This window comes from Camelus bactrianus, chromosome 21, assembly GCF_048773025.1.
Source record: "Camelus bactrianus isolate YW-2024 breed Bactrian camel chromosome 21, ASM4877302v1, whole genome shotgun sequence".
In the NCBI taxonomy this organism is placed as follows: Eukaryota; Metazoa; Chordata; class Mammalia; order Artiodactyla; family Camelidae; genus Camelus; species Camelus bactrianus.
Genome location: NC_133559.1, coordinates 25,232,976 through 25,244,155, shown reverse-complemented (window position 1 = coordinate 25,244,155; position 11,180 = coordinate 25,232,976). Strand labels below are relative to the sequence as shown.

The window sequence follows — 11,180 nt, the reverse complement described above, 5'->3', positions numbered from 1 at the left end:
ACACACAATTTTTAATATGAACATTATGCTTCAATAAAAAGACAGAAATAAAAGAAGGGGGTATCGGCTTTCAAGGCAGAGGCAACAACATAATCACAGACACAGAGGCTTGATGAGTTCACCTAGGAATAGCTCATAGAATGGAAAGAGAAGGAGAGCTTGGGAGTGGGAAAGGGGCAGAGGAAATTTATTCAGTAGTGTGGATAAGATTGATCTGGATCCCTTCTGATTCTAAGCATCTATGCTTCTATGATTAGCCCAAAGCCATACAGCTACTTAATTGTAAAAATGATAAGACCCTGTGGAAGAATGAAAGTGTGGCCATAATATTTTCTGGTCCTCTTAATAAGAAGTGGAGTCTATTTCCTCATTCATTAAATCTGGGCTGGCCTGTGATTTGCTTTAACAGAAAGTAGTAGACATGATGTTGTGGGAGTCTTGATGCCTAGGACTCAAGAGATCTTACGGCTTTTGTTCTTGCTCTCTTAGAATCCTGAGACTCAGTGTTATGTTCCACCAAATTCATTTGTTGAAGTCTTAACTCTTACTACCTCACAATTTGACCTTATTAGAAAATAGGGTCTTTACAGAGGTAATCTGGTTAAAATCAGGTCTTTAGGGTGAGCCCTAATCTAATATGACTAATGCCCTTATAAAAAGAAGAAGCCGACACAGATACACACACAAGGAGAATGCCATGTGAACATAAAGGCAGAGATGGGGTGATGCTATGCATTAAGGAATACCAAAGGTTACCAGGAAACCACCAGAAGCTAGGAGAGAGGCAAAGAACAGATTCTTCCTCGAAGCCCTCAGAGGAAACTGTGAACAAAAAATATTGCCTGCCATATGAGCAAACAAAAGATGTTGCAGCCGTCAAGCCATCACATTGCAACTGCCCCTGATGGTGCTACCATCCAGCCATCAGCCACTGCAGCCACCCCCAGTGGTGCCCCCACTGGGAGGCACAGGATATTGGCCCTCGATGGCTAAGGTGCATATCAAAGGAATGAAAGAGTTCAATGAGCCCAGAATTTTGCATCTTCCTATACACAGAAAAGCACTAAATTCCTTAACTTGAGATACCTGGTTTTCTTTAATTAACACTAATCTTTTGATGTTCTGACTACCTGGTCTTTGTTGCAAAAACTCATATATCCTGGCTCCTCCCTTACCTTTTCAGAGCAGTCCCTTAGAGCAACATGAGAGGCCATCTCCCAGGCTTGAAGTCATCAGAAAGTCTGCCACATAAAACATAAGTCTCAAGGGGGTGGAGGGTGGGAAGTGATAGATGGGATTTCAAAATTGTAGAATAGATAAACAAGATTATACTGTATAGCACAGGGAAATATACACAAGATCTTATGGTAGCTCACAGAGAAAAAAATGTGACAATAAATATATATATGTTCATGTATAACTGAAAAATTGTGCTCTACACTGGAATTTGACACAACATTGTAAAATGATTATAAATCAATAAAGAATGTTATATTGTTCAAAAAAAAAAGTCTCCCTTTTTAGGTTGTGTATTTTTTTTTCAGTCAAGAGAACCAACCCCGCTGACACCTTGATCTTCAACTTCAAGCCTCCAGAACTGTGAGAAAGCAAATTTCTGTTAAGTCCCCCTTCTGTGGTTCTTTGTTATAGCCGTCCTAGTAAACGAATACATCTCTTATTCTCCAGTAGGTTAGATTGTTTGCACTAGTTTGCTGGGGCTGCCATAACAAAGTGCCACGGGTAGGGTGAGTTAAACAACGGAAATTTATTTTCTTGATGTCCTGGAGGCTGGAAGCCCAACATCAAGTGTCAGCAGGGCTGGTTTCTTCTGATGCCTCTCCCTGGCTCGTAGATGGCCGTCTTCTTCGTTGTGTCTCCACGTGGTCTTCCTTCTGCGTGGCTGTGTCCAAACTTCCTCTTTTTATAAGGACACTAGTCATGTTGGATGAGGGCCCACCTTAAGGGCCTCATTTTAACTTATTCACCACTTTAAAGATCCTGTCTCAAACACGGGCACATTGTGAGGTACTAGAGGTCAGGGCTTTAACACAGGAGTGGGAGGGAGGAGGGTTATAACGCGGCCCTCAACAAGAGGCTGACGGAGGAGACCCAACACAGCATCACCAACGGCCAGATACGTGAATGAGGCCATTGCCAACCTTCCAGCTCAGCTGACCCCCCAGCAGGGTGCTGTTAGATGACTGAGCCGAGGTGAAATTGGCAGAACTATGCAGATGATCCGCAGAGTTGCAAGACATAATAAATCAGTATTGTTTTAGGCCACTAGATTTTGGGGTAGTTTCCTATTCCGCAACAGATAACTGAAAAAAACCCTTTTCACATAAATTCTAAACCAGGCTCAATTCCACTACACTGCTTGGTGATAAGCCACATGTTAAATGGACTGTTTAGTCAGCTATTTCATTATTGCCGTAGAAAAGGAGCACTAATTTATAAATTTAAAATGAATAGATGCTATTCCTGCTACTAGCAACATTCATATAGCACTTTGCCAATTGTTTGAAATAGCCTTTTAATAATTTATAAAATTTTTTAATCAAAGAAATACTGAATCATAGACCCTTGGGGCTAAAAGGAACACGAGGACATTTAATCCACCTCCTTATCTTCAAAGAGAATCACTTATTCTGTCCCAGCCAGATAAGACTTAACATCCTTCTCCTCATTATCATCCAAAAAAACTTAAAATGTCGCTCTGTAAATGGAACTGTATTTGGCACTCTCTAGGCCTTTAAAAATTTAATACGACAACAATGCAGAGACAAACCACACATAAACAAAACCCAAAGTACTGCAGGCACAAACAGCTTAAAAAGAATGGATAAAAAAGATGTGCTACATATAGGTACACCTCAGGAGATACTACAGGTTTGCTTCCAGACCACTGCAATAAAGCAAGTCACTTGAGTTTTTTGGTTTTCCAGTGCATATGAAAAGTTATGTTGACACCATACTGTAGTCTATCAAGTAATTAAAAAATACTTTATTGCTAAAAATGCTAACCATCATCTGAGCCAGTGAGTCATAGCAGTAACATCAAAGATCACTGATCACAGATCACCATAACAAATACAGTAATAACGAAAAAGTTCGATGTGTTTCCGGAATTACCAAAATGTGATACAGAGACACGAAGTGAGCAAATGTTATTGGAAAAATGGCACCAATAGACTTGCTTGATATAGGGTTGTTACAAACCTTCAATTTGTGAAAAAAAATGCAGTATCTATGAAGTGCAATAAAGCAAAGAATAATAAAATGAGGTATGCCTGTATATACAGTGGAATTTTATTCAGCCATGAGAAGGAAGAAAATCTTTCCATTTGCAACAACATAAATTGATCCTGAGGGAATTGTGTTAAGTGAAATATGTTAGACAGATAAAGAAAAATACTGTATGATATCATTTCTATGCGGAAACTTAAAAAGCCAAACTCATAAAAACAGAGACTAGAGTGGTGGTTAGCAGGGGCTGGGGGGCTGAGGGGAAGGTATTGGTCAAATGGTACACACTTCCAGTTACAAGGTAAATAAGTAGTTCCGGGGATCCAATGTACAGCACAGCGATTATAGCTAATAATACTGTATTACATACTTAAAAGCTGCTAAGTTGAACTTAACTGTTCTTACCACAAAAAAGAAATGGCAATTTTGTGAACTGCTGGATGTGTTAGCTAACTCTATGGTGGTAATCATTTTGTAATATAAAAGTGTATCAAATCAATGTGCTGTATACCTAAGGCAATGCTGTATGTCAATTAAATCTCAAGGTGAAAAAAAGAAAAAAGAAAATGCTGCATATAAAATGCCATTTTTTTCTTCCAATTTATTTAAACATTTTGAGCCCATGTAGGTAATGTAAATAGAGATAAACAACTATACAAGCAAGCATTCTGCATCATACAGTAAAAGAAAAGATTCTGAGAAATATGACAGCTCTCAAATATTTAAAGGGCTGTTGTGTAGGAGAAAAGTGAGATTTGTTCTGTGTAGCTACTGGGTAGAACTAGGACCAGGGGTGGGACAGGTGGAAGCTTCAGGGTGGCATGTGTCAGTTTATCTTTAGGTTCTAACAATTAGAACCCTTCAGAATAAAGGGCTCCCTCCCTGGAGTTATTGTAGCGGGAAATCGAGAAGATTAACCGAGGTGACCTGTAAGGTTCTTTTCAGCCTTATGACTTTGAGCCAAGTATTACAATTAAACACATTTAAGGGTGTGGAGGAAGGTAATTGAACTTTATAGGGAAAGAGTTGTTACTAGCTGTGGTTGTTTTACGTATGGATTAAGCAGGGTACAGGGAAACGATTTTATCTCTATGAGTAAGTCTGAGATTTTCCTGAGAAGGAAGCAGGATTTGAGTAGAATCCTGAATCCTGTAAAGGGAGTCACTTGGGAGTCATATTGGGGGATAATCTGCATATTGTAAAAGTCAGAACTAAAAAGAAGACATCCTAGAAATAGGCTTATTGGATAAAACTTATATGTCTGCCGCAGATGGGGGTAGGCGTTTGAGGAACAGGAGCTGATGAACATTATGCAATCATAATCCAGTGTGTCCTGGAAAATGATTTTGAAACATTAGGTGAAAAAATTAGACATTGTAAATAATGAAGGGGAGGGGAAGCTCGCGCAAAGCAATGAGAGGGAGAAGTATTTTTGTTTTAGTGAATTGCTTGGTGCTAAAGGTGAGGGAACCTAGAAAGAAAAGGCAAGTCACAGGAGATATCAGCAGAGAGATGACCTGAGTCCATATGAACTGTGTCCATACAGATGTAGAGAAAGAAGTCAGTGTGGGAGATAGTGTAAGAATGGGGCAATAGCTTGGAAGTCCAGTTCGATTAAGACAGGGATCAGTGAGGCATTGCTTATAAGCTCCTTGCTTCTGGAAATAGTGGTGTTGCTCCTATTATAGGGAAGGTGAAGATGCTGAGGGTTTGTGTCTTCAATATGTCTTGTTGATGATGGTAATGTGTTTGATTTTTCATGCAATCCCCTGGCCATTGCTCAAGTGAGGCTGTCCCTGTGCTGCTGTGCACAATCCCTGCTACTTTTTTTCACCTGGTTTCTGTACCCGCCAGGAGCTCACAGCTGCCCTTAATTTAGTTTGAGATAGTAATGCTTGGGATTGTTGTAAATATTTTAAGTGTTGAAATGTAATTCTCAGGCAAGTCACTTTGGCTTTGTTATATCGAGATGAAATAGTGTCCCATACCTAAATTAGTAGGTTTCTCCCCAGCCTATCACTCCCCAACCCCAATTCTGAATATTCCCATTTCACTTTGAAAAACATTTACAAGATAATACCTGTATCCTAAGTCTCCACTTACAGGATATTTGCTTTGGTCTAGGCAGGATCTCAAGAATCTTTGCTATCTTCATATGCCAAGCAAAGGTAATTTTTCACATGTTCACGTGAGCGGGTCGCTGGTGATGATCATGTTGGAATGACTAACGAAGTGATATGTGATTCTACGTGTTTTTATTGGTTGATTGGTATTTTTGTTTCTAGTTAAATGCAAGGTGGCAGGTGGTGGAGGGGGGCTCACCTGAATAAATACTGTAGAATTTGCTCCATGATTTAAGCATGTGCCTCCTGAAAAAATTAGGCCTGGAAAAGATGGATTTCTGAAAATATTACCTTTTTTTGTACTAATAGTAAGTGCTTGCATGGCTCTTATTATATGCCAAATACTGTTTTAAGTGTTTTATTAACATTAACCAATTTAATTCTCACAACAGCTCTGTAAGGTAGGTACTGTTGTTATTATTATCACTTTGCAGATGAGGAACTGATGCACAAAGAGGTTAAGTATGTACCCAAGAGCAAACAGCTAAGAAGTATCAGAGCCCAGTTTTGAACTCAAGTAGCCTGGCTTCAGAGTCCCTGCCTTTACCAGGAGCACTATACTGTACTCATCCATTATAAACTCTGCATGAATTAGCAGAGCCAGATCATTACCCCTGAATTAAATTCTCTCAGATAATAAAAACACCGAACCAAATTCTGGCTCTATGATCAACTTTATCCCTTGTGAATGAATTTTTTTTTTCCAGTAGTTGCAAGTACTTTAGGAATTAAAAGGAAACACTAAGTATTTTAAACACAGGAAAACTTTGATCCAAATGGAAAATTCACATTGTATCCAGTGCTAAAGCATACTGTTTTTGTTCCCATTTGGTGAGCAATTTCATTAATTTCTGGTCATACCCTGGATGGCAATGGAATAATTTCATAGCACTCTTATAGTGGTGAGTATCAATGTCAGTGGATGGTTCATCTAAGGTCAGCCTGGTTCTATGAAAGACATTAAAGGAGAGCTACATTCACCTTCCCCCCCTAGAAACCTATCTTCCCAATGGCTGGTTTGTTGCTTCTTTGCAATGGTTTCCATACTCTCTGCTTTAATTTAAAGCAAAATTTCAGTGTGGGATTTCCAAAACTGATACTCTTTATAAAGAAAACAGAGAAGCCAGAGGAATAGCTAAAGAATAATTACCAAGTTCTTCGAGAGTGTAAAAAACTGGATCAATATTAAGATGCCAAAACATGCGGGGGTGGGTAGATGACAAGTGAAAAGTGAATACTTATACATATATATGCTTATGTGTGCAGATGAAAAACATTTGTTTTGCTTGAGTCACTCTTTTTAGACAATATAAATTGAAGATGAGTAAATTTCAACTCAGAAAGAGGGTCAAAGACAGTATTTTTTTCCTCCTTTGTCATCAAAAGAAGATCTGACCACGTACACCGTATATAAAGCATGGCAGTGGGCAGATTAGCTTTACTGTCAAGCAGTGTAAGGGTAACAGAAACATACGTGGTTAGATGGTAAAGGAGTTCAAGAGGCATTTATGGTAATATAATAACGAGGAATGGGGTCACAACTGCTTCTCCAATTAGACTGTAGAGAGCAGAAAACCGAGCGAGTGCAACTTGACATCATGTAATAATTTCAAAAAATCACAATGAAATAACAATGTACTTTATTACTATCTCCAGGTAAATTTGTATAACTTAATTTTCACTGTAGGTCTGCTGCTGACAAGCGTATTTAAATGAATTCTCCTAGGCATTTTAGAGCTCCTCACCTGGATGGCAAGCATGGAAAGCCTTGTGCTTTTCTGATCCAACTGTGCCTGTTCATGAGCTGTGCACCTGGGGCGCTCAGTGTGACTGATAGATTTGACAGGTGGAGGTGGGACAAGGAAGGCTTTAGACCGACCAACCCCGCAAAAAGCGGTAGTGTGTAGAGCGGAAAGTGGGAGGGGTCGGCTAGGAAGGATTCAGACGTGGGAGGCCCAGGTGCCGCGAAGAAACCCAGCGGCCGAAAAACCTGAATCTGCGCTAGACGTGCCAATGAGGTGGGTACGCGGGACCCACCCTGCGGGGAGGCGGGGGCGCGTGGGCCGGCGGGGCGGGGCCGGCGCGGGGCGGGGCGGGGCCTCTGGGAAGCCCTCCCTCCGAGTGGCGGAGGTGACTGGTCGGGTCGGGGGCGGGAGACGCTCTGTCCCACGCTCTCTCAGTGCTCGGTGGTTTAAAGATGGCGGCGGCGGCAGCAGCAGCGTTGGGGGCGCGGAGCCGCGGGATGGGGAGGGAGAAGGAGAGTCTGTGAGGTGCCGAGAGGCAGCGCGGCGGCTGCCGTGAGGAGTCCCGGTGCGGAGCCGCCGGCTGCCCGACCGCTCAGGGCCGGGGCCTGGACTGGGAAGGAGAGGCCGGAGCAGCGCCTGGAGCCCGAGGCCGGAGCCGAGGAGGAATGTGACCAGGGGTCGCGGGGGCGCGGGAGTACGCGAGCGCAGGGATGGGGCAGCAGGTGGGCCGCGTCGGGGAGGCTCCGGGGCTTCAGCAGTCGCAACCCCGCGGGATCCGGGGCAGCAGTGCAGCCAGGCCCTCCGGCCGCAGGCGGGACCTGGCGGGGCGCACCGCAGAGGCCGGCTTCAATATCTTCACCCAGCATGGTGAGTGCGTCCGGGAGCCGGCGTGAGGGCGTGGGGGAGGCTGGGGGTGGGGTTGGGCCAGGGAGGGAGGCAGACAGGCAGCCCTGGGGGGTCGAGGGGTGGAGGGGTGCCCGGGAGTGGGGGCGGATCGCTGCCATCTGGGCCAGTCACGGGAGGCGAGTCACACCCCTCCCCCCTCCCGTTTCCAGCCTGGCTGGCAGCTCCTGGGAGTGAAGGAAAGAGAAGTGGTCTTAGGGACCTTGGATGGACTGTCCTCTACGCTGGGACGGGACTCTGCGCCTCCGGGAGGACGGTGGATAGTATCCCCGGGGGAGAGAGAGATAAAGGGAGGTGTGAGCTCAATCCAGGTGTTAGTATAAATCGGTTAATGAAGGGAGTTGTGCCTCGAGGGATCGGGAAATAGGAACTGAATGTCAGGACAGAGTAGCGTAGGAAGTATATGTATAAGTCAGGCGATAAGCTGTGTCAGGATAGTGAACTGTGCCCTGAAATACCCTTCTGTGGGAAAGATAAAGGTAGTATCTCAGAACTTTGATTTTTTTTTCCCCCAAGCTGGAAATGAAGGGCTTTGCCAAACCATTCTCTGTTTTTGCTTGTTTGAGTAGGACACAGTTCTCAGATGACTCGCAGGGGTTAGAGGTTGGTGGTCATGGTTAGGACTTTGGATACGAACGTGAGTTTTCCTTCCTACTGTGTGTGCATGTATACGTAGATACTTATGTTCTTTATATAGTCTGGAACCTATTACTTTGGGCTCATTATCAAGATACTTTTAGAGTAGTTATCTCCAAACTGTTTTGGTCATACACTCCAAATGTTTATGTATCTTTATTAGTTATATACTTGTCCTGTTGTACTGATGTGTAACTTACAGCGTACATAGAAACAGAATTTAAGAAAGGATGTGGAAAAAAAAGTGCGTAATAGGAGTTCTAGTATATTTTTTTTTTCCTACAGCCCAGTGGTTCCTTTTGTACTTTACTCTGAGCTGCACCCACACCACTCTTTAGGCGGTTTGTCTGGAGGAAGGAATAGTGGAGAGGAGGGAAAAACAAAATTAACCTTCATGGGGGTTGAAATGCCCTAAGACCTGAGAGAGGCAGAAGAGAGAGAGGTGACTTCAGTATAAAAGACTGGATAGCTGAGGTTGGATTAGAGGTAACAAATTGGGAGTTTCACTGGAGAGGAATATGGAACATAATAGAAGATAAAAGAGACAGGGTTATTCTATGTTGCATAGTGTTGGAAAGAGGAGGAAGAAAAAGAAGTGTGAATTATTCCTTAGAAATGCAGTTTTAGAGGAAGTAAAAACAGATGGTATGCAAAGAAAGAGATGGACCCTAGAAGCTGTGGCTGCTAGGTGAGTAGTGTCAGAGTTCTGGGTTTGGACTTTGTGAGTAAGCTGAATTTCTTAATGGAAAAGAGAGGTGATTTGGGGCCATTCAGACGTTACGTGTCTACTATTAAGGATGTGCGTGAAGTTCACTCCCAGGTATAGGAACATTTTATGAAGGTGCCATATACGTTAGTCTTTACTGAAATCACTTCCTGAAACACAGGTGTAAAGAATGGGTGAATAGTTTTCAGGGAAGAAATGATCCAAGTAGTTTTGCTTTATGGGAGTTGTTATTATGTGTTAAACTTGACCTAGTAGGCAATGGTGATCCTCTTTCTCTAGCATCTTTTTTCAGGACAAAAGATTTTCAGAGAAGGAAGTCATGAAGAATGGAATAGGAAGAAATTTTGAAGGATGGATAGGATTTGGATCTATGGAGCAAGAAAAAGAGGACAGACTGTGCAGGAGAAACAATTTAAGCGTGAACAATTGAAATGAACATAATTTGTTGATGGAATAGTGAGGAGACATCTGTCATGAGTGAAGCAAATCCTCCAGGAGTGAAAATCTAGAGCAAAAATTGCAAGAATCAAGTTCTGGTCCTAGATCTACCTGATTGGGTGATTTACTCACTATTTTGGGGTTTCCTTATCTGTTAAATGTTGGACTGAATGATCTCTAAAGTACCTTCTGACTCTAAGATTTTATGATTCTAATTGAGAAGCAATGGGAAGAAAACTTTGAATACTTTGGGTTATTGAAAATATGCAGAGGAGTTTATATCAGTTTACCTGACTGGCTAGTTTAATAGGGTATGTAAACAAACCGAGAATGAATAGCTGAAAGATGGGGCCTTGAGTGGAGGCAGTGGAAACAGGAGGGGTAAATTTAAGGGCTATTTCATTCATTGAACAAAGAAAAGTTTTTTGAGCACCTGTTACGTACTGAGCTCTGAGGATGTTGCTGTGAGTCTAACAAGGTCCCTGTCCTTGTGGAACTTACAGTCTTTATGATTTGATACAGAGGATACAAGAAGAGAGACCACTTTGGAATTCTTATTAAGGGCATGAACTCTGGAGCCATTCTGCCTGGATTTGAAACCTGGCTTGGCTGCTTATTATCCGTGTGACCTGGACAAGTTATTTAACCTTTTGGTGCCTTGGATTCTCCATTTGTAAAGTGGGGATAAGAAGAATACCTGGTAATAGTAGTACCTAGACTAAATGAGTTAATATATGCAGGGCACTTAGGATAGTGCCTGGCAGGTAGTAAGGGCTAACTATGTGTTAGCTCTGATCATTACTACTAGTACTGCTGCTACTATTATTATTAAAAATAGGGGTGAGTCAAAGACTATAAGGTTTTGAAATTGGCTGTATTGACAAGTTTGGAAGTTAGAAGTTGATTGAAAGGATGAGAATAGGGGTTGACAAAGACTAGTATGAAAAGAATAGAATTTGCAAATAATATGGGAAACAAAGGTGAAGTGAGTACTGTTTTTAGATGGGTGGGTGTTTCTAAACCTCTGTAGATCAGAATGTCTCAACCTTGGTGGTATTGACATTTTGGAGTAGATAACTTTTTTTTGTGGGGGGCTGTCCTGTGTTTTGTAAGATGTTTAATTTAGCAGCATCCCTGGTCTCTACTCACTAGATGCCAGTAGCACCCCTTTGTGGAAAACACCCTCCCCTCCAGTTGTGACAATCAGAAATTGTTCCAGGCATTGCTAGATGTCCCCTGGTGAGCAAAGTTGCCCCTAGGTGAGAACCACTGCTTAGAAACACATGGTAGATTCTGAATTGAATGAATGAATTGAATTAGATTCACAAGCTTCTCGATGGACCTATCGTTTGACATTTACAC

At 42.3% G+C, this 11,180-nt stretch overlaps 1 protein-coding gene across 4 annotated transcripts in view; it reads left to right on the top strand.

Moving 5' to 3' along the window:
• Positions 1 to 7,542: 7,542 nt before the first annotated feature.
• ABL2 (ABL proto-oncogene 2, non-receptor tyrosine kinase) overlaps positions 7,543 to 11,180 on the top strand; it is a 94,398-nt gene continuing 90,760 nt past the window's right edge. For all 4 annotated transcript variants that reach the window (XM_074349869.1, XM_074349866.1, XM_074349867.1 and 1 more), the window contains exon 1: positions 7,543 to 7,981. In XM_074349869.1, coding sequence (XP_074205970.1) covers positions 7,825 to 7,981 — 157 coding nt within the window. In that variant the 5' untranslated portion in view covers positions 7,543 to 7,824. The remainder of the gene's footprint in view (positions 7,982 to 11,180) is intronic.